General features: G+C 39.4%; 4 protein-coding genes across 12 annotated transcripts in view; 3 read left to right on the top strand and 1 right to left on the bottom strand.

Annotated features, from left to right (window-relative positions):
- Positions 1 to 10,002, bottom strand: part of LOC111342345 (large ribosomal subunit protein mL41B) — a 40,492-nt gene extending 30,490 nt beyond the window's left edge. For 4 of the 8 annotated variants that reach the window (XM_088756871.1, XM_088756865.1, XM_088756892.1 and 1 more), the window contains exon 1: positions 17 to 105. Coding sequence is in view for 4 of the 8 variants with exons in the window: in XM_088756883.1 (XP_088613009.1) it covers positions 594 to 698; positions 5,777 to 5,841; positions 9,131 to 9,169; positions 9,863 to 9,950 (297 nt within the window). In the remaining 4 variants the exon portion in view is untranslated. Of the gene's footprint in view, positions 1 to 16; positions 106 to 592; positions 699 to 5,776; positions 5,842 to 9,130; positions 9,170 to 9,862 lie in introns of those variants that run through there. The other 4 variants (XM_088756883.1, XM_088756876.1, XM_088756887.1 and 1 more) reach the window with 2 other exon arrangements.
- Positions 928 to 5,443, top strand: LOC111339684 (uncharacterized). Its single transcript, XM_088731694.1, has 5 exons — positions 928 to 931; positions 1,139 to 1,347; positions 2,639 to 2,830; positions 3,387 to 3,475; positions 4,895 to 5,443. The coding sequence occupies exons 1-5, from the start codon at positions 928 to 930 to the stop codon at positions 4,935 to 4,937; spliced, it is 537 nt and encodes a 178-aa protein (XP_088587820.1). The 3' UTR covers positions 4,938 to 5,443.
- Positions 10,003 to 10,160: 158 nt separating the features above from the next.
- On the top strand, positions 10,161 to 20,590 carry LOC148741119 (uncharacterized). 2 transcript variants are annotated; one of them, XM_088756942.1, is made up of 2 exons: positions 10,161 to 10,294; positions 20,024 to 20,590. In XM_088756942.1, the coding sequence occupies exons 1-2, from the start codon at positions 10,172 to 10,174 to the stop codon at positions 20,063 to 20,065; spliced, it is 165 nt and encodes a 54-aa protein (XP_088613068.1). In that variant the 5' UTR covers positions 10,161 to 10,171; the 3' UTR covers positions 20,066 to 20,590. The 2 variants fall into 2 exon arrangements, with proteins under 2 accessions (XP_088613068.1, XP_088613066.1); XM_088756940.1 differs by lacking the exon at positions 20,024 to 20,590 and adding an exon at positions 12,374 to 13,054 and having other exon boundaries at positions 10,170 to 10,294.
- On the top strand, positions 15,353 to 19,690 carry LOC148741120 (uncharacterized). The gene is made up of 3 exons (XM_088731685.1): positions 15,353 to 15,375; positions 16,419 to 16,456; positions 16,558 to 19,690. Exons 1-3 carry the CDS (start codon positions 15,353 to 15,355, stop codon positions 18,138 to 18,140), a joined length of 1,644 nt encoding a protein of 547 aa, XP_088587811.1. The 3' UTR covers positions 18,141 to 19,690.
- Positions 20,591 to 22,660: the final 2,070 nt, after the last annotated feature.

Here is a 22,660-nt window from a genome sequence, read left to right as displayed (position 1 = left end):
AATTTTACCACCTCACCTCCAGCCTAGTGATTATGGGACCTTTCACTGAGGAATCGCTAAAATGAGTAAAAGAGTGAAACGGACTTGAAAAGGTAACATTCTGAAAAGTGGAAGATGACAAATGTACGTTTATGTCTAATTCTTTTTAAGCTTGTTGCTTAACACTGATCCTTATAAAGACCATTTGGTGTCGACTTTCTCCGTCTCACAAAGAACATGGCGATGCCGGAATCAAATGATATGGGGGCCAAGAAAATGTTGATCATTGCTATAAGTGATGATTTAGTTTGTGTATCGGAAGATTTATTGTTGGGTCTGTTATGGAAGAACACGTTTCGTAAGGTATTAAAAGTTTATTTTTGCCTTTATCTTCGTTATTTCTTTATCAGTGAGTCGAGTTTCACAATTTGAGATAGTCATTTCATATTTTTCTCCCTTTGAAGTTAGATGTCCATCTTTGATCTTGGTACATAATGAAAGGTTTCCGATATATACGCTTATGGTCTCAGCTCCTGATTTAACTAGTCGAGATGCTTTTGATAAATTTCATTGTGATGAAGTTGATCGCAATGTAATATGTAATGATCCATACCTTACATAGAGCATAACTGTCTCTTGTAGATGGTACCTCGTTTTCGGAAAACCTTACTGCCGAGGACTCCTTGTAACTTGGATGTCAATCTTACACCTCTGAACGGCTAAAGAATTGACAAAATGTAAGTGCGGTGTTGAGGGATAAAGCTTGGAAGAGAGGACTCGTTTTCAATTGATGTCACCTTGGTCAGATCAGTCCGTCTAAACAATTAAGTGTCATCCATATTGAGAATATTGTGGGTGGTGAAAACTTTGTATTTTTTCAAAAATCAAGCAATACCCTGGCGTAGGTCTAGCAGATTAGTATCTCAAGATGGAAAAGTAGTGAAAAGCATGGGTTTCCTCTTATAGTGTTTTCATTCTGTAACTCTCTTTTATTAATTGATTTCTCTTAATTAACTGAAGACAAATAATAATAAACCTACAAGAGTCAAGTCGAAATCGAGTTTTGCACTCGACTGAGGCAGTTTGTTTTACATGAAATATTAAGACTGCACGAATGCAAGGACGACATGTCATGAGATGAGTGAGTTAGGTTGAAAAGAGAGAGTACTTGAGAAAGCCGATGCTTCTACAGGATCACCAGGTCTCTCTGATTACCACAGAGAGAAAGCGACTTTTTCGGATACGGCACCTCCAAACAAGCGCCAAGAGGGCAATGCAGGAATTAAAGAGTTACAAGAAATTATTGCCTCGTTAAAAGAACTTCACAGAGCCGAGCTCGAGGAACTGAAGAAAGAGTTAGAAAACCAGGTAGGTGTGTTGTGACTAATATTTGTGAATCTTGCAGATGGTCATGATTACTCGTATCGAAATAAGCACAGGGGGCCCAGACAAGCGACGAGTCTGGTTGTTTATTCAAAATATAAAGGAACGTATGGGAGAATATTGAAGAGTCTTATTATCGTAAACTTAAATCATGAAATGTCTGAGTTAAAGCTCAAAATAAATGTAAACCTACCTCACTTGCTGTGTATTGTCGTTTCTGTGGCTCTAAATGGCGAATTTGAGCGATTTGGTGGGTTTTGCGTCAACTGTTACTATACGTTATGAGAAACCCACCAAATCGCTCAAATTTGCCATTTAGAGCCACAGAAACAACAACGCACAGCAAGTGAGGTAGGTTTACATTTATTTTGAGCTTTAACTCAGACATTTCATGATATAAGTTTACGATAATAAGACTCTTCAATATTCTCCCATACATTCCTTTATATTTCGAATAAACAACCAGACTCGTCGCTTGTCTGGGCCCCCTGTGGAAATAAGCAGCCAATGTGAATATGAATATGAATATAGTTTATATCTGACCACTTGCAGCCCAGAGGCTGAATTACGGGTGCAGTGTAAGGTTGAGAACAGACGTCAGCATATCAGGCGCCTCTGGCAGCCGCTTCAGTCTATCGATCTCACCTTCCCACCCATCCCACCCCAGGGGAGGACATCCATCACGCAGTAATCTCGTGTGTCGGAAATCAACGTCTCCTACCCCAACCCTGCAGGAGACGGGACCTCCATTTATTCGTCCCTATCCGAGAAGACTAGAATATCTAACCATTTCTTGATTTTATAGTAAGGTAGCAAATTCTTCTCAGTTATTTTAAGACCTTGAGTGTTGGTCCGGCCGGGGCTCGAACCCTCGACCTCCCGCACAACAATCCAGCGCTCTATCCATTGAGCTAACCAGGAGGTGGTTTTCCTCTAGAATTTAATTTCCTCTAGAATTTAACAAGGTAATTGAATTTGAACAGCAAAAACTTCGCATCTTTCTTTTTTAAAGTGTCATGTCAAAGGAAGAAGCATCTTTTTTGCTCTTCGGAGTTAAATTGAATTCTATCGCGTTTATTGGTAACATTGACAAATCGCAAGGCAGCCATTTTGAAATTCAACACCCTTGCTACAATTACCTCGCGCGGGATGATTATTACAAGAAATGACTCAATCCTCGACCAATCACATCGCGAGAATCTCTTTAATCACCTGAGCAGTTACACTGAAAACAAAGTTATTCGTCGCTTGAAATACGCGTACATTTTATTGACAGGCCAGACAGTCAGACTTAAACCTTGCAGCTGAACTTGAAAAGCTCAAACTGGAAAATGAAGAACTTCGGGAGGAAACTGAACTGTTACGTACTAAGGAAACAGAACTTCAACTGCAGGTTGATAATTTGTTGGAAGAACTAAGCAGGAAAGAAGCAGAATGGTGTTCGAAAGAGGAAAAGCTCATGTTAGAGGTACAGTTTTTAATTCATTGTCGAAGTATTCCGAGATTCCATAGGCCTTAACTTACTTCGCTCTGTGATTGGTCCAGAAAATTTGCGCCACTTTTTTAACCAATCAGATGAAAAACTAAAACCAATCATGACTTGGTCGCCCACGTTTTCGCGCGACTTGGTCGCCGCGTTTTTCCGCGCTTTCGCCAGTCAACTGTTTTTTCCCGCGCTTTCGCCAGTCTACTGCAGCTGTTTTGTTGACTTTGACTTGTCATTTGCTAATGGTAATGATAACCTTTGTTCAATGGTCGTTGTGAATACTTTTGTTTTTTCTTTTATCGACAGCGAATTAAAAACTTCTCTATTAGAGCATTGTTCTGTTCAGTGTCGTCACCAATTCAGCATTGGATTAGTTTAAGGTCGTTGCACCCTGTGATAGGGCTAAAAACTCGCACCAGTCTCTCGACCAATAACATGCTAAACTGAAACAAATCGCGACTTGGTACCCGCGTTTTCGGGTATCAAAATTTCTTCTTATGACTAACACTAAGAAATGTTTCATTTATTTTGCGTGTAGATAAAGACTTCTTGTGGTCAAAAGTACCAAAAGTGGATGGCTCAGACTGAACAGAAGATTGAAGAACTGCAAGCAGCCAACGATTTTTTGTAAGATTTGCTTTGTTGTATTTACGCAATCCTCCAGAGTCACCTGGAGCGTTTCCCCGCCGCGAGCTGGCGCGGCGAGAGGTTTACAAAGGAGTCTGGGACTGATAAATAAGCAATATTTGGCGCGGAAATATGCACTGAGATATGTCTGCGGACATTATCTGTTCCAAGACGTGAACAGTTTTCTGCGAGCGAAGCTCGAGTAAAACCGTGGATTTCGAGGAATAGATAATGTCCAAAGACGAATATACGAGCACATTTTCGCGCAAAATAGAGGCTATTTATTTATTTATTTATTTATTTATTATCCTTCAAATATTTTGCGACGCGCGTGACAAAACTGTTTCCAAACTGCTTGATGTATGCAGCTTGGGATGTTTCCTTCTCAGTGCTCTCTGGAACGAATTTATGAACAAAATGTGTCCCTTCTTCTGTATCAATCACAAACTGCTCTCTCGTTTTAAATTAAGGTTTGACGATGACTTACTGTTGTGGACGTAAGGTTTGAAAATTGCGGAATATCACTTTGGTGATCTTCTCGGATATCCCCAAGTTTTAGCCGGGAAATATACGGTCACGTGGTGCATTTAAACCAATCGCGCGCGGGCAAAAATATTTGATGGGTCATAATGATTATTGGTATATACTAAAACAGTGGATAGCGTTTAAGGCGCGCTCTGATTGGCTAGTCAAACTCCGAATATCCTTTGCTATTTACCTCCGAGCAACTCGGGAAAAAATGGCGTCCCAGTTTGCATCCGTGACAAGCGAAGAAATCACTCAAATTAACGACGAAGCAGTGTATATTATCTCACTGTTTTAGTGTATACTAAAACAACTATTCACCTCAGTGTCGGTGGTTAGCGGTGGATATTTACCTCGCCGCTTCGCGGCTCGGTAAATATCCACCACTAACCACCTCCACTTTGGTGAATAGTTGTTAATTAGTATATTCTAAAACAGTAGATAGCGTTGAAGGCGCGCACTCATTGGTAACTCAAACTCGGAATATCCTTCGTTACTCACCCCCGAGCGACTCGCGCTTAATTTCTGCCAGAAAACCCTGTAACCGTTGCAGGAGTAAATGTGTTAAAATCATCACTGTTTTAGTATATACTAACACTACCATTCACCTTAGTGTCGATGGCAGGAGGTGGATATTTACCATTAGCCACCTTCACTTTGGTAAATAGTTGTCCATTAGTGCCAGATCCCCGGCAGACAAACACGCATCTTGCAGCGCCTGCTAGTAGGCTGGGAGAAAATCGACGAGGAATGAAACCAAGAACTTGGGATTTCCAACGGCACCCCGATGCTCCACCAGTCAGAGCTACAAAGAACTCGTCAGTGAGTCATCATAGCTGCAATTTCGTAACGTCTTTTTTCCTTTAAAAATGATTATCTTCCGTATTTATCCAGGAAAAGAGTGTTGCAAGAGAAGAACAATCCCGGTATGAACTAATGATGCTTTGAGAAAAGAAGTGGTTAGCAGCCATGCGGGCTTGCTTCAAAGGACGGGATAGGTGCGGTTGTTTATCTACTTTCGCGGCGAAACCTTTAGATTCTACTTTTCTCGAAAAGAATCAACGGTACACAGTCTTCCCGCACAGATCGAGCCATTATCAACGTGGCGGGTAAGGAAGGCAGCAGCGAGGAGAAGAGAAGGAAGAAAAGACGAAGGAGGCATGTAGGCGTTGCTAGCGTTCCACCGCCACTCCGTATTGCTATCTGATTAGCCTGCGAGCATGTTATCCTGCTTGGCTTTCGCCTTACGGCCCCTTTTCCGGCTACGTCGGCAGCCGCTTGTGGCAAAAAGTTATTGAAATCTCCGAAAGAGGAGGGCGAAAAAAGTGACAATCACGACAACAACTAAGTGACTATGCAATCGTTACCCGTGTTTTCCCGCGCTGTAGAAAGTTTGCGTGTTTTTACTATCTTATATTCCCTCTTTGTAGTCTTAACGTTTATTCCAATTTAGTGGTCCAAGATTAAACAATTTAATTCCCCTACTCTCTTCCCAAGAATTCTTATGATGAAACAAGATGTTATTAAGTAAATGACACAGGCATACTCAGAGAAAATGAACTAAGGTAGTCAAAATAGGAGTCGAACGTACAACCTAACGATTAGTAATCCTCATGATGTAAGTTTTGAGAATTTGGATCAACAAATAATCTCCTAGTTGATGTTTTTCTTTATTCTCATCACTTGTCAGCTTGGTATTGTATTCATATTGTTGGGAGAAACTCTGTCTTGGGTCACCCATGCGAGTTAAAGGTTAAGGTTAACTTCAAATGTTACCTCAAAGTCTGTCAGGTCTGGAACAACAAACTGTGGAACTTTTCTTTGAGCGATGATGTAACCAGCTGCACCGAAAGAGAGAAAAGAGACCCATTTTAGTCGACAGTACTCATCATTAATTGGAGGCGCAGTGGCCTTATGGTTGGTGCGCTTGACTCCGGATCAAGTGGTCCAGGTTCGAGCCCAGCCGGGGACAGTGTGTTGTGTTCTTAAGCAAGACAGTTTACTCTCCCAGGGCCTCTCTCCACCCAGGTGTATTAAATGGGTACCGGCAAATTGAATGCTGGGGGTAACCCTGCGATGGATTAGCATCCCATCCAAGGGGGATAGAAATACCCCAAGTCGCTTCATGTTACGGAAACCGGAGTTAAGCGCCTGCCTGACGAGCCACATGGCTCACGTGTAGGCTTTACCTACCTTTACTCATTATTAATGAGTCATTTTGCAATAATTTATCGATTATTTAATACAGTAAATTATGCACCATTCTGATTGGTTCTTACTTGTGATCAGTCAATATAATCTAACAGCATTTTGCTTTTTTATCATATAAAACAAGTAGATGCCATAGGTCAGTTCAGTATTTAGATCAGATCAGATGTAAAGAGAGTTGAAGAAACTTTTTAAAATTAACAAATTCTTGAGATTTTGCAAGCAATTTTTTAAAAGAAAGAGAAAAGAAAAAAAAAGGCCTTTTCATAATAATAATAATAATAGTAATAATATTTATATAGCGCACACATCAAAAGCTTCTCGTGGCACTTTACAATTCTATAAAATAATAAAATAACCTAATGCATATAAACAAAATTCAATCAAACAGAAGAGTATCACTAGTTACAAATTTTGAAAAGAGAAAAGTCTTGATATTCTTTTTAAAAATAGTTACGGAGCTTGATTTAGAAATTGAAAAAGGAATGCTGTTCCACAACTTAGGTGCGCACACAGAAAAAGCTCTGTCCCCGTAGGTCTTTGTCTTTGACACAGGTTGCACAAGATAGTCCATAGAGCTAGAATGTAAAGATCTTGATGATAACTTGATCTTCAGTAGATCAGAAACATATGATGGAAGGAGACCATTGACAGACTTGTACACCAAAAAGACTGTACTCCTAGTGACTCTTTTCTCTCACAGTGCCATCATCCAAGCCAAAGCTTATCCTGGTTACCATAGCATGAAGCAACTAGAAGTGTAACTACTCCCCCCTGGATGAGATGCTAGTCCATCACAGTTACCCTCCGAGCATTTTATCAGGCTCCCCCCCCTTAATTAATTTACTGGTACCCATTTCTACTCTTGCATGGAGAGAAGCACTGCAAGAGTAAAGCTTTTTGCCCAAGAACACAACACATTGGCCCAGCAAGCTCTAGAACCCAGACCCCTCAACCCAGAGTCTAGCACACCAACCATTGGGCCAATGCATCTCCCTCAAAGGCCAAGAAAACAACATAATTTAAGGGATAGTGGTTATAATCTTGAACAAGTTCCATACAATACTAAGTTTTTTAACATGATTCATTTTCATATGGGGTTTCACATTACTGGAATAATTTTCCAAACTCTGCCAAATATGTCAAGTCTATAGACCACTTTCAAATGGCTGCCAGATTAATATTCTTTTGTTTAAATTTAAATTAGCTTTTCTGGCCTCGTACTCCAGTACAAAATTCAAAAGAATACATTATCTGAAGCGAGGCCAGAAAGGCTAATTTAAATTTAAACAAAAGAATATTAATCCGGCAGCCATTTATGAAAGTGGTCAATAACAGGGTTCCAGAAATGCACAAAAAATTTAGTATTTAAAGGTTGCACATGCCACTCCTGTTCTTCAAAGATTAGGTTTTATTTTTTAAATGATCAAACTTTTTTAATTGTTAGTTTTTTAGGTAAATAGTCCTTTGATATGTTTATATATATAGTTTCTTGATTATGACTATTTTTTAAACAACAACAACAACATTCTAATCAGAGAATGTTTAGAAGTACATTTGATAATAAAAATTAACGGTAAAAAACTACGACGTTTCGAAGTCTGCATGACCTCATTATCAAGTAAAATGTTAAAACTGATGTAAAATTGTAGCTCAGAGATTATATACAAATAAAATGTGATAACTTCATTAGAATAATGAGCGTTCATTGTTATTGGTGTTTAGCATGTAAGATCGTGCAGTATATGTTTAAATAAATACTTTTGCACGTATTGAGTCAGACTGCGTGTTTAGCTTTGGTTTTTGTTCGCGAATGAATAACATTTCGTGAATTAGGCAGTCCATTTTCCCGCGGCATTTCTTGAGAACGGAAAACATTTCCTCTAGGCTAGTGGACACTACACTGTGGGCTTCTTTCAGATGCTTGCCAATGACAGAGGCTTTATGTTCTTCTATGCGTTGATGAAGATGGCGTGTGGTATAACCGATATAATCCGCATCGCACGAATCACATTTAAAAGTGTAAACAACGCACTGGTGGTTAATTAAAGCGGAACATAAAGAACATAAAGCCTCTGTCATTGGCAAGCATCTGAAAGAAGCCCACAGTGTAGCGTCCACTAGCCTAGAGGAAATGTTTTCCGTTCTTAAGAAATGCCGCGGGAAAATGGACTGCCTAATTCACGAAATGTTATTCATTCGCGAACAAAAACCAAAGCTAAACACGCAGTCTGACTCAATACATGCAAAAGTATTTATTTAAACATATACTGCACGATCTTACATGCTAAACACCAATAACAATGAACGCTCATTATTCTAATGAAGTTATCACATTTTATTTGTATATAATCTCTGAGCTACAATTTTACATCAGTTTTAACATTTTACTTGATAATGAGGTCATGCAGACTTCGAAACGTCGTAGTTTTTTACCGTTAATTTTTATTATCAAACAACAACATTGACTTTATTTTTTAAAATGAAAGAAATAAAGGCTTTTGTAGCCCGCAGTTAGCAAAGCTATTCTAGGCGGGCTACCTAAACAGACACTGTATAGGCTCTCACACATACACACAAACACACACACACACACACACACACACACACACACACGCACACACACACACACACGCACACACACACACAACAATGAAATAAATAAATAAATGAGCAAATAAAAACAAATAATAAATAATAGTAGTGATAATCATGTTAAAGGTTTTAACATTATTCACAGGTCTAGTTTCTTGATTATTAACTTTTTTGCTTATATAGTATATTTTTCTAAAAAATTTATTTGTCTAGTGTTTTTAATATGGGGCACTGGCTTGGAAGATTGGGCAACCACTTCCTACATCATCGAATTTAACTAGATCTTTATTATTAACATAGGCTCATGAATACAAGCAGTTGAGTTACCTCTTCTTGTGTGAAATCCAGGGTTTCTGACACCTCGACCTGCAATAGATGATGGAGACTTCAAATTTGACGGCTTTATCATTATAAAAAAGGAGAATTCAAGTATAGCCATAATGCCATGTGTGCATAATTTCTGTGTACTGCACAACTGATATGATTGTATTTTCATGTCTACTTAAGAGTGTTATAGGAGAGATTAGCTGCAGAATGAAATTGTCATCTCTGTCATTGAAGGCTGGAGCGGATCCAAGATTTAGTCTAGGGGGGTTTGGAGAATTGTCCTAAGGCATGCTCCCCCGGAAGATTTGAAAATTAGGTCTTAGGAAACATAATTTCTAGCACTTTGAGGGAAAATTTAAGGGGGTTTGACCGAACCACCCCTGGATCTGCCCCAGGAAGCGGAGCCCTGAAGGGGATGATGCAGTGGTGAGGGTGCCTGCCTCCTACTGCTGTCACCCAATACCAACTTCTCCCAACTAACAACATAAGAATTGAATGGCAGACATTAAGGAGAATCGCCAATTTGATCCTGGAAATGAAAGGGTAAAAATTTTTTTTTTTAATTGAAGTGAACTTCGGTACGTAAGTGCTTCGGGTAACTAAAAAATCATAGCTCTACATTTAATGCAGCGTTACATTATTGCATGACCAGCAGCAACATCTCATAATCAAACCAGTACTAGTGATCACAGGCTTGCTAGGCTCTCGGTTTAGTTAAGTGAGGTAAAGTACCTTTGTAAAAATTATTGTTTCCCATCTTTCCTGTCATTACACGACGCGTTGCACCTCTGAAGAGTCCTCGAAGTATATTCAGCGGCATTTCTCTCCTTCAATCGCCCTCAAATCGCAAATAATTAGATCAAGAACTTTTGGCCTTCTTTCTCATGAAATTCAAAATGGCCACTGCTAAGTATCCACGCCTGATAAAGAATTTTTGTCCCAGACCTCTGTCAACAAACACAACATATGACGGAGAGGAAAGCGTGACAACCAGTTTCAGAATGATTTAACCAGGATTCCTTGTCGAAAGTTTCAGTGACTATGTCAACAAAGAAGACATCTTCCTCTACCGCTAGGAGCAAGAAGATTTCTGTGACAAGCCCTGCTCGCAAATCAAGTGAAGGAGTAGTTGGGGATCATTTTTCTCAGACTAGAATTAAAGAGGTGAGCTTTTTGTAAACTTCTGCAGACTTTGGGATCTTTCAACTCTGGCTTCCGTGATCTTTTGACCAGCAAGTTAAGTTAGTCTGGTTTTACACATTTAGAGAGCGCATCATTCTCGAAATTTCTTATTCCTTACGTTGTTGGTTGAAGAAAGAAGTCAAGAATTTCACCGGCTTCTCTGCAGTACAAGACAATACAATTTATTTCATCGTCTTCCTGGCTCTTTTTACAACTGTTTAGCCATAGCCAGAGGCTTGAATGGCTAATGGTCAAAGATCCATATCATTTAACAAATAACATACTTCACCAAACCTTTAGTTACCTAATATGAAAAAGGACATGAATTCCTAAACTCCAAAGTTGTGTAGACCCCCAAGATCCAATTAGAAACTCTGTCACCTGAATGTCAAACATTTCCTTGCAAAGTAAGCAAAAGAATTTGGTCTAATCAACATCAAGATAACATCCTACAGCTGATAGGCCTGAATATTTTCCTAACCTTCTTAGTTAGTTATGTATTGCAATCATGGGAAGAAATCAATTGAGGATCATGCTTGGGAGTTCAAGTTTTAATTCTGGTGCAATGTTAGCATTGAGTACCAGGTTTGATGCTTACCTTGAATTCAGCAAGAGAAGAATCTCAGATCTTTCAAAGGATCTGAAGGTGGCTGTAAGCTTTTAACATGATTCATTTTCATACGGGGGTTTCACATAACCGGAATAATTTACCAAACTCTGCTAAATATGCCAAGTCTATAACAGAGTTTCCAAAATGCATAAAAATTTAGCATTTAAAGGTTGTAAATGCCACTCCTGTTCTTTTTTTTTTTCATTCTGGTACAATGTTGGCTGTAATTAGGTCAAAGGAATTGGCAAGCTGCTACTGCAACCATACTATCCATTTGAAATTACAGTGTATTATAACTGGAGCCTAATACCAGAGAGAATCTGTACATTCTGCCCTTCATCAAGAATCTGTAATACCCTCTAACTCCCATGAGTGACCAAGACAGAATTTCTCCTTACAATAACAATGCAGTATTATACAGACAAGTGATGAGAAGTATATAAGGATTGTATAGCACACAGTAAGGAGAGTTACTAGGGGGATCTTGGGAGTGAAAGAGTGAAAGTGGTGGCCTCTCTTATCTACCACATTCACTTCAAATGACAAAGGGCTAACACTCAATACGTCAGCTTTTTAACTCTTTATGGTGGCCAATTTATAATTTAAACTTAGTTGATACAACCAAATTACCTTGTTACTCTCACCAATGCAGCACCACAATTTCTTTGTAAACTTACTCCCTTTACCCCATTTGACAGCCAAGCAGACATCCCCTGGACTGTGCAGGCCGCTAGTCATATGAAATAATCACAGTAAATTATGCAATTTATCAATTACTATTTTTTCATTTATTGTATTTTATGATCTTAATCTTTTAATATGGCTTGATTATCAATAAGATACATCCCATAAGGCTCCTGATTCAAAAACATGCTTACAAATTTAAACTGCTTCAGTCTTTAATTAGGCCTTCACACATGGAAGATCTCTTTCCTTGCAAAAGATTCTGGAAGTCAATCCAGAAGCAGACTGTTTTATTCAGTAAAGTCAAACCTCGATTATCCAGGCATCGATTATCCGGACTTTTAAATCATCCGGGCTTTTTGTCTGATCCCGTTTTTTTCCCATGAATAGTAATGAAGTTTTGTCAGCATCGTGTTTTGCATTTTTGGAGAAAGGAGAAGAGGGGTACACTAATCTACAGATGACAGTGTCTGAGGAATGTTAATAATTTTTTCCATATCATTAAGCAGCCTCCTATTGTTTAATAAGTGGCTGTGCCTGGAAAAAAGGGTCGTTAGGCCACTTTCCCTTTAGAGAGGGTCTGGGAGTATGCTCCCCCAGAAGAATTTAAAAAACCGGAAGCTTGGAAATATAATTTCTTGCATTTTACTCAAAGAAATGGTATGAAAAAATTAATATCTGCATTTACTACCTACCTGTTCCAAGAACTAAACACATTTATTTACTTCACTCAACCAGCTTCAAAACAAATATTTCTCCCATTTCAGCTTGAGCAGCAAGTTGCAGATCTAAAGAAGCGCCTAGATGAGCTACGCAAAGCAAAAAACACTACCATTATCAAAAAGGACAAAGAGTATATATCCACAGGGTATATTAAGGATATCAATTCTTTTTTACTGACTGATGGTCACCCTTGTCTCGTGTGGTCTACCACACGTGATAATACCGGATCTCTCTGGGTTGCTTGACGAACCATATCTGCATTGACTGGCAGCACTTCGAGCTGTGACACTTGAAAAATTTCCGCTGGATCAGCTACTTCCTTGCTGTACGCCTTTTTCAAGGGTAGGCGTGATAGTCCATCCGCGTTTCCATGTTGGGTGGTGTTTTTGTACTCAATGCTGTACTTGAATCCTGCTAGGAACAATGCGTAACGTTGTAAACGGGCAACTGTCATGGCTGGTATCCCTTTCTTGGGGTTAAGAATTGTGGTCAGAGGTTCATGATCTGTGACCAGCGTGAAATGGCGTCCGAATAGGTATAGGTGGAATTTCTTGACTCCCCAAACCAAGGCTAAGGCTTATTTGTCAATCTGGGAGTAGTTTCTTTCTCCTTTCGTAAGGGTACGTGACGCGAAGGCTATGGGCCATTCTGAGCCGTCTTCTATTACATGCGATAGTACGGCCCCGACTCCGACTTGCGAGGCGTCGCATGTTAGTTTCAATGGTCGTTCTGGATCAAAGTGGGTAAGTACCATATCTGATGCTATGAGTTTCTTCACCGAGAAAAAGGCTTCTTCACACTCTGCGGACCACTTCCACGGCTTGCTTTGTTCTAAGAGCCTGTTCAGGGGGTTGAGGGTGGTTGCGAGGTTGGGTAAGAACTTATGGTAATAGTTTACCAATCCCAAAAATGAACGGACTTGTTGAACGTTTTCTGGCCTTGGGGCATTGACGACGGCATCAACTTTCTCTTGGGTCTTGTGTAGTCCGTATTGGTCCACTTCGTGTCCGCAGTAGGTGATCTTTGTCTGGAAAAACTCGCATTTCCCGCGATTTGCTCTCAGGCCATGTTCCTTTAACCTCTTCAGTGTTTCCTCCAGGTGGGCGAGATGCTCTTCGTCATCTTTTCCTGTGATTATTATATCGTCTAAGATGCAGCTTGTCCCTTCTATTCCTTCTAAGATTTGATCCATTGATCTCTGCCAAATGGCTGGGGCTGACGTTATTCCAAATACCAGGCGATTGTATCGGTACAATCCTTGATGGGTGTTGACTGTCAGGTACTCTTGTGACTCTTCCTCCACTTCCATCTGGTGGTATGCCTGTCTAAGGTCGATTTTGGTGAACTTCTTCCCCCCTACCAGCTTAGCAAATATGTCGTCAATGCGAGGGAGAGGGTACTCCTCTGACTGCAGTTGGGGGTTTACTGTGATTTTATAGTCACCATAGATCCTTACTGTACCGTTTGGTTTGACGATGGGTACAATAGGCGTCGCCCAGTTGCTGAAGTTGACTTTGCTCAGTATTCCTTCTTCCTCTAAACGTGTCAGCTCAACTTCGACTTTGGGTTTCAAGGCATATGGAACAGGTCTTGCTTTGTAAAACTTGGGTTGACTGTTTTCCTTAAGCGTTAGTTTTGCTTTGGTGGACTTGATTGTGCCAGTTTCGTTTTGAAACACCTCACTGTACTCGTCCAGGAGTTTCTCTAATTTCTTTTGGGTTTCTTGTGGTGTCTTCTCTTTTGAAATGGCGCAGATCTGTTTCCAGTCGAGTTGTATCTCGTGTAGCCAATCTCTTCCAAACAAGGCTGGGCCTTGTGTCTCTACCACGTACAATGTTAAGTTCTTAACCTGATTGTTGTGTTCCACACGTACAAGGAGTTTTCCTTCTGGTTTCATCTTCTCTCCTGAGTAGTTTTTCAAAATGGCTTTGGTGTCCACCGGTGGTGTGTCTGCGAATATTTCCTTGTATTTCTGCAATGGAAGTGTGGATATTGCTGAGCCCGTATCGAGTTCCATTTTCAGGGTGTGTCCGTTGATCTTTAGGGTAACCCAGATGACCTCACCAGCTGTTACTTGGTTTACTTCTAGTGATGCCACAAAACTGTCGTCATCACATTCATCACTCATCTCAAAAGAATGCAGATTGGGTTTATCAACTTTTCTTCGTTGCGTAGTGTTCTGATTTCTTCCAGAGCGGCAAACTCGTTGGATGTGGCCCAGTTTTCCACATTTCCGGCATGTTTCCTTCTTGAAGTAACACTCGGATGATTCATGTGTGGTGCCACCGCATCGATAACAATTATCACGGGGCTTCGGCTTCACATTATATACTCGTGCGTTTTCAGTGTTTATTTTGTTAACGTCGGATTCTTTACTACCCAGTATCTCTAAGGTATCTTTTGCCGCAGCTTCCATGGCAAATGCAATTTCTGTCGCCTTTGCTAAGGTCAACTCTGGTTCGGAGAGTAATCGTTTCTGGATAAGTTCATTGTATAGTCCACACACTAGTCTATCCCTTAATGCATCGTTTAAGCTCGCTCCAAATTCACAATACAGTGTCAACTTCTTTAATTCAGCAATGTAAATACTTACGGTTTCACCTTCCAGTTGGTTTCTCTTGTGAAAGCGAAATCGCTCTGCGATGAGCAGTGGTTTCGGAGAAAGATGTTTCTGTAGAGTTTCCACGATGGTTTTGAAAGACAGGCTGGATGGTTTCTCTGGGGCAGAGAGGTTTCGTAATAGCCCATACGTTTTGTTTCCCATTAGGCTGAGCATCACTGCTACTTGTTTGTCTTCCTTAATGTCGTTGGCGAGAAAGTATTGCTCTACTCGTTCAACGTAGGCAAGCCAGTCGTCGTTATTTTCATCGAAGGCTTCTATCTTTTCCATCGGCATATTGTCCTAGGCCTGAACGTCTCTTTTGTGAGTTCTAAAAATCTCGTCGCCAATCTGTTGTGTTTCACGGATTTAAGTCAGACGAATTACTACAACTCAATACAAACTCAACATCTATATTTTCAACATGGCGATTGTCAAATCTACAAGGTGCGCACGTGGCATGCGTGCGCATATGTGACAGATACCGCGGGCCGGCATGCCCGACATATCAGTTAAAGACGTGTTTTTTCATCCCTTCTCCTTCCCTTGTCCCAGCCACTCCCCTTTTTCAGATCATTAGATTGTACTTTTCGCGTTTTCAGTGCCCTCACCTTTACTGGGCCAAACTTTGTATCAAGGATTTCATTGAACAATAATTTTAGATAAATGCGGCTATGGAATTTTGCCCATAGCCATTTACTCCAATTGTTGATTGATTATAATTTTGCCCAGTAAACATAGCTCAGGCAAGGCAGCATATTAGGGTTGTGCATATAAGGGAGAAAAGGCATAAAAGCCTCAGTCAAGTTCCGTTGATCAGGTCCCCACTGAGTGTTTGACTCTAGGTCAGTCAAAAACACGCTAAATTTTAAACATTTTGCTCGCTTACTCAAAGATATGTTAAAAGCGACCATTTTTACCTACGAATTCTTAAAGAAGGACATTAAAGCTACTTTCAAAGATACATTTGAAAGTTATAGCTGCAAAATTCAATGGGTCAAATTGCAATTTTCCAAATCCAGATTTCGCAATATTTACAGACGATTTTAAACTCTTGTCACGTTTGACGTTTAAAACTAGCGCATGCTCTGGTTCCATTTTTACCGCGCATTTCGAATAGAGCGGAGAATTTCCTTTCTTTTGGCATGTAATTTGCCTGGGTTTCTACCGATTTTGGTGGGTCAAATGGCTGTTCAAGTTGTAGGTCTGTCACTGTTTTCGGTGCTTGTGTTCTGCACTGCCGTGACTGCCGTGGAAGAAGGATCTGGGGGTCCGAAGACAGAATTTACCGGCCAGTTCATCGCCTACGTTCTCATTTAGTATCAAAAAGTAAGTAAGCTTTGTTCACTTTTTTTTTTCTTCTTTGTAAGCTTAATTATTATATTTTATCCCAGCAGTTAACTCATAGTCCAGGGCCATAAATTATAGCAAACTTTTTGTTGTCAATTTCTCAAATGTGTCTGATAATATTTTTTTACTCAATTTTTCAGCTATCTCCTCTACACTATGGATAAAGAGAAAGAGGAGGGTGCTAGCGAATCTGCTTTAGCCACCATTGTGGAAAAAAATATGAAAGAAGCAGGGGTTCGCTGCGTCATTGTGAACGGCCGAATAATTAATATTTTTTAGGGAAAAGATCGGGCTTCTCAAAGCTGACATCAAGAGGGAAAGGAAGAAATCCACATCCTGGACCAAACTCTACTTCTAATTCTTCATCTACATCGACGAACACAAATATTAGCTTTCCCTGCAACACGAAGTCAAACATCAGGATTGCTCATTTAAATATCCGCTCCTTGAAGTCCAGGGAACACTTCACTCTGCTAAAGGACTCCGTTGTCTCAAATAATTTCGACATCTTTACGATATCAGAGACTTGGCTGGATTCTTCAGTCAACAACGAGAGCATTCATATTCCAGGCTACACTTTGTATAGACAAGACCGTGGCCCGCACAAACCTGGCGGCGGACTATGTGTTTACATTAAGAAAAACTACAAAGTTTCATCACTGGAGAATGTATCCTCAGTTTCTGATAATAACTTTCAGCAATTGTGGCTAAAAGTGCAAAGTCGCTGTTATAAGTCATTCGTCATCTGCACAGTATATCGACCACCGAGTACTCCATTAAATTTTATAGATGATCTTGCCAACAGTCTTATCGAATCCCTCCTGTCAGGTCTTGATGTCATTATATTGGGTGACCTCAATTGCAACCTCCTTCAAGATAACGCAGAATCCCGTGCTTTAAACGATTTTTGCTCTACTTTTAACCTCACCCAATTAATCAATAAACCAACCAGAGCCACGGAGAATGGGGAATCGTTAATCGATGTTGTGATGACCACGAATGAGAAACTAATTGCTTCAAACGACGTCCTTATGTCAACTATTAGCGATCACAATCTTGTTTACATCTCACTGAAGTTAAAAAAGCCAAGGATCAAGCCCTGTTACGTCACTATTAGAAGCTATACTAATTACAGCGCCGACAATTTCCTACGTGATTTGTCATATGCGCCTTTTCACGTAATAAGCCTATTTGACGATTTCAACGATCAAGTTGATGTATTCAACGAACTGTTCTTGGAAGTACTAAGTCAACATGCTCCAGTCAAGAGGGTTAAAATTAGATCTAAACCTAACTCCTTTATAACACCAGAAATTCGTCAACTAATGAGAACGCGCGACCAATGGCGCAAACTTGCGGGAAAAACAAATGACCCTTTCCACTGGAACGGATACAGATTTTTTCGTCAAGAAGTGAAAAGGGAGATTCGTGTGGCCGAAAAAGTTCACGTCAGGACTCAGATCCTGGATAGCAATGGAAATTCTAACTCAATTTGGAAAATCATTAACCGGTGTCTACCACGTAAACAACAAGATAGTTTTATGGCTTCTGAGGATCCCACTGGGTTAGCTAACGAATTAAATGATTTCTTCATTTCCGTCGGCAGTATTACTGCTCAAAAAGCCAGGGACTTATCTTTACATCATGGACTTAATGTAAATTTGGATGTGCCGACTCCTTTACACATATCCACCGACGTTAGCCCCGAATTATTCGTTCTCCATCAAGTCACGGAAAATCAGGTAGAAAGGGTGATTAGAAGCCTACCATCTAACAAAGCTCCTGGAATGGACAAGATATCTTCTAGAATTCTTAAACAGTTTACCCAGTACGCTAACAACAATTACCCACATTGTGAATAACTCCTTTGTTACCAACACATTTGCACGTGCATGGAAAACAGCAGAGGTTACACCTATTCTCAAATGCGGTAATCCAGATGTCCCTAACAACTATCGCCCCATCTCATTATTACCAATAGTCTCAAAAGTCACTGAAAGGTTGGTACATGGACAACTTATGGAGCATCTAATTAGAAATAATAAACTGGCAGCACATCAGAGCGGAAATAGAAAGCTTCACTCGACAGAAACAGCTCTGTTGTACGTTACAGATCAGTTGCTCCAGGCTATGGATAACAAGAAAGTTTCCATCATGGTCCTATTAGATATGTCTAAAGCATTTGATAGTATTCGACACGACATCTTGTTATCCAAGCTACAAAATGTCGATTTTTCCCAGGGTGCGTTGAATTGGTTTCAGAGTTACCTTTCTAACCGACAACAGTGCGTTCGAATTGGTGACGCAGTTTCTAAAGTACTCCCACTTGAGTTCGGAGTTCCGCAAGGCTCTATTTTAGGTCCGGTTTTGTTTACAATCTATGTTAACGACCTCCTTTCTGTTCCTAAACGTTGTCTATCTGCCTCCTATGTTGATGATTGTAAATTGTATTTGTCCTTTTCACCTGCCGAATTACCCACGTCCATTCTCGCCTTAAACGAAGATCTTACGAGAATATCTCAGTGGTGCTGTAAAAACTCTCTTTTGATTAATCCGGACAAAACTAAGGTTCTAGCTGTTGGATTACCACAACTTTTAAAGAAACTGTCATCATTCAGTATAACACTTTTTGACAAGGAAATAACACCTGTGCCTGTCGTTAAGGACTTGGGTGTTCTTCTCGACACACACCTCAGTTATAACCAACATATCACTGAGATTGCCTCTAAATGCCTTTTTAAATTGTACCAAATTAACAGAATCAAGCACCTCCTGGATAGGAAAACACTTCTGTTAGTAATAAATTCATTTGTCTTTAGTAAACTCCAACATTGTTCAACTGTCTGGAGTAATACCAGCAGCAGCAATATTGACAAGTTACAAAAAGTCCAAAACTTTGCTGGGCGAATTATTCTGGGACTAAGAAAGTATGACCATATTTCGGATGGGTTGCGATCGTTGAAATGGCTTCCTATTAGAGAGAAACTCATTCTAAATGACGCTACTATGATGCACAAATGTATTAACAAGCTTGTTCCAGACTATCTTGCTGATATGTTTAAATTACGTTCTCAAGTCCATAATAGACAAACTCGATCATCTGGTGCTTTGGATATACCTTTATGTCGCCTGTCAACAGGGCAGCGCTCCTTTGCTTTCAGAGGAGCAAAACTCTGGAACCCCTTGAATGATAACATTAAGTCCTTAAAATGCCCCAGGAATCTTAGACGTCATCTCGCAAATGTCTTATTAAGTTGATATATTATATTATATTATTGATATATATTTTGTAATTATAATATTATTGTATTTACATTCTCAATTAATTTATATCTTTGTATTTTTTTTTTTTTTATTATTCTATTGAGCTAAAAAGCCCACTTAGGGAGCATCAATAAAGTGTATGTATGTATGTATGTATGTATGTATGTCATTAGATTGGAGAATTAACCTCGAATGCATGGATCGTCATTTGACAGTAACGGCTATGTCACATGCTGTGGTACCTTTTCCATTGTCACTATCCATGCTTATTCTAAAGCGAGCTGAATGCTACAAAGCAGCTGTTGATGAATAAAACGGATGCGGAAATAGACAGTTGTAAATTTGTACTACAAAGGAAACGTGTATTGTTTGACGTTTCCTTCCCTCTTTCTGAGCTGTATTGTTTAATTTGATTAATGATTGCTTATGGAGAGGGGGTTATTTGTATGGAATAAAACTGATTTTCCCATTTTGCTTTTAGAGTCTGAATCCTTTGACGCCAACTGATTGTCTCTCGTTGTAAAGCCAGGATTCAGCTCAATAAACTGACTGAAATTCATAAGTATTACCAACGCCGATTGAACGCACTTGAAATTTGGAGGTGGGGCGTAGATTTCACTTTCATTCCCTACAAACGCAATGAGTACTGAAGGAAAAACTGACCATGAGAGGTATTTCACGATACATCAAGCACTTCTTTTTAACGGTAGAAATGCATAATCTTACAGTTCGACATAAAAGGCCGTATCGGAGAGTCACTGGAGAGAGTTTGAGAGGTTTCAGGAGCGCTGCTAAAGAATCATTTTAGATACATATGATAGAATATTGGAGATGAAAAATACCTTCAGTGACGCCTCCTTGCACCAAACAAACCGAAAGCGCGAGAAGAACTTCTTTACTTATGAGGACGATCATAGCTTAATGATTAATAGATGGTACCTCAACTCCACTGAGATCAGATTGAATTGAAAACTGCCAAACAAGTGCGGTGTGTGATGAGATCGTTTCAGCATGGTTTCAATAACAAATAAACAGTGAATTATCCCCAGCTCGTGTGCTGTGTTGCCTTGTACAATATTATTCTTATCTAAAATATAAATGGACCATTTTTTAAAATCACAACTTAAATCAAGCGGCCGTAATTCCTACTATGACTCTCATTCTTTTCCCGAGAAAAAAAGGAATTACAACCGCAGTTTTTCTTATTTCTCAGTTATGGATACTTGAATCAATGTAGTTGGTGTAGTGTTTGTATGAAAAACGATGTTTAGCAGATCACCTCTCAACAAGAGATATTGAGTGACAAAAGTTTAGAGTGTTTAAGGCACGTTTAAACCCTTTTGCGCAAGAAATACATCAGAGCAAAATCAACAAAATAACTGAAAGCTCAATAAATGTATCAGCTTCCCTACAATTATTTGCCGCTCATTATAGAGAAACTTTCTTAAAGAAAAAAAAGGTTAAGGTGTTTCATGAACGTTGCTACCTACCCTAACCAAGAAATAGATCAGAACATAAGGCAACTGCAGACATAACTTGTACGTTTGGCATTGGAGCGCAGTTGCATCTTGTCCTAGCTCTTTGACAACTTCTTTTTTTTTTTTTTAATAATCGTTAAAACCTGGCTTAGCCTTTTGTTCCACTAGATTTGGGTGGTCTTTTATTTCTTAGGGTGAGGACCTTACAGCGTCAACGAGACTCCTTTTTTTAATTGTTCGACAAGTACAAGAACCTACTTAAAGAAAAAAAAAAAGATCAGGCGCTACTTGAATAAACATTCCTTTCGCTTAACGTTGAAAAAATGCTCTGATGATTTAGGCCGAGCCAAGAAATGTGATTTTAAATTGGGTTTGCAAGGGTGATATGTGGTTTACTACACTGCGCTCATCGTGTAAATATGATTAAATGTCAACACTATACTGAATCGTCGCCCCCACGCCGAAGGCGATTAAAAGTGTTTTCAGCGTTGAAGCAGCTGATCCCAGACGTTTATTTCAAATTAATTTTTTTTTACCAAGACAAAAAGATTATCATCATTATCATTCAGTGTCTCTTTGAACTCCATCATTATTGAGATCGAGTTCCCTGAATAAATATAAAGCAAAATTAAAAGACCGCCATCTTGAAATTCGTTTCTGTTCTCGTCAAATCATTGAATAAATGGGTCATTAAAACTTCTTTCTTGTAGGGCTGTTGACCGACAGAAAGGAAAGTTTGGTTAGGAAAAAACACTAATAACCTCTTTCATTTTGTCTGTTTTAAGTGCATATCTGCCAGGCGGAGAACCCGATTGTTGGGCGATGATAACGTGCGAAGTTCCCGCCAAAATAGCTTGACTCTTCCGTAGAAACTACAAAAAGTACCATTTTTATTTATTCAAATTTTTGAACTTATAGATAAAAAAGTTCCATTCCTCTCTCATCAAATTTCACAAACCGCGCGTACTCATCTGTGCTCATATTACCATTTGCAATGAAAAAAAAAAAATTCATAAGTCTGGCTAGTTTAAATACCTTATGACGCGCAATGAGCTGTGGCGACGACGATTCGTAGAGTTCCCACCAAATAGCTTGACTCTTCGGTAGAATCTGCAACTAGTTCTTTTTCATCCATTCTTTTCGATCATTACTATTTTGTTCTTAAAATAATTTTTGAACTTACAAAAATAAAACTTTCTATTCCGTTACTTATTATTTTCTGAAAACCATATTTATTCATCAACAATAACAACTTGCGCTTAGAGAAAAGGAATAATTGATGATTCGGGTTAGCGTAAATGCCTTATGACGCACATTATGATAATAACAGCAGTTTCTGAATCACAAAAAGTCTTTCAATGTCTTCCTATTAGAATGTATATCACGTTTCTCGGTAAAAAACCAAATAACTATGCTAGCTGATTTTTATAAATTGCTTTATTGACTCTGAAAATTATGGTTCAGTTCCCACTCAAAATGCTAATGAAAAAAATGTAAACATTTACTAAATTGGTTTAATGTTCGGTGCTGTCTGGTGAAAGCAATCAATTTGACGTGAGTGAACTCGATAAGATCAACAAATTTAGTTAATAAGATGAAGGCATAAAATCCATATTCTTCTCTTTATTATGCGCCCAAAG

Source organism: Stylophora pistillata, chromosome 1 (assembly GCF_964205215.1).
Source record: "Stylophora pistillata chromosome 1, jaStyPist1.2, whole genome shotgun sequence".
Classification (NCBI taxonomy): domain Eukaryota; kingdom Metazoa; phylum Cnidaria; class Anthozoa; order Scleractinia; family Pocilloporidae; genus Stylophora; species Stylophora pistillata.
This window is presented reverse-complemented; position numbering and strand designations above follow the sequence as displayed.

What these genes read in the sequence shown, in the direction of transcription:
- LOC111339684 (XM_088731694.1), top strand. An exon ending in AGGAAAAGCTCATGTTAGAG is followed by an intron (nt 2,831 to 3,386) that starts GTACAGTTTTTA and finishes TTTTGCGTGTAG; the next exon opens with ATAAAGACTTCTTGTGGTCA. An exon ending in CAAGCAGCCAACGATTTTTT is followed by an intron (nt 3,476 to 4,894) that starts GTAAGATTTGCT and finishes GTATTTATCCAG; the next exon opens with GAAAAGAGTGTTGCAAGAGA.
- LOC148741119 (XM_088756940.1), top strand. Translation starts at nt 10,172, where the DNA reads ATGTCAACAAAGAAGACATCTTCCTCTACCGCTAGGAGCAAGAAGATT. An exon ending in CTCAGACTAGAATTAAAGAG is followed by an intron (nt 10,295 to 12,373) that starts GTGAGCTTTTTG and finishes CTCCCATTTCAG; the next exon opens with CTTGAGCAGCAAGTTGCAGA.
- LOC148741120 (XM_088731685.1), top strand. Translation starts at nt 15,353, where the DNA reads ATGGCGATTGTCAAATCTACAAG. An exon ending in GCGATTGTCAAATCTACAAG is followed by an intron (nt 15,376 to 16,418) that starts GTGCGCACGTGG and finishes TCAATTTTTCAG; the next exon opens with CTATCTCCTCTACACTATGG. An exon ending in GGATAAAGAGAAAGAGGAGG is followed by an intron (nt 16,457 to 16,557) that starts GTGCTAGCGAAT and finishes AATATTTTTTAG; the next exon opens with GGAAAAGATCGGGCTTCTCA.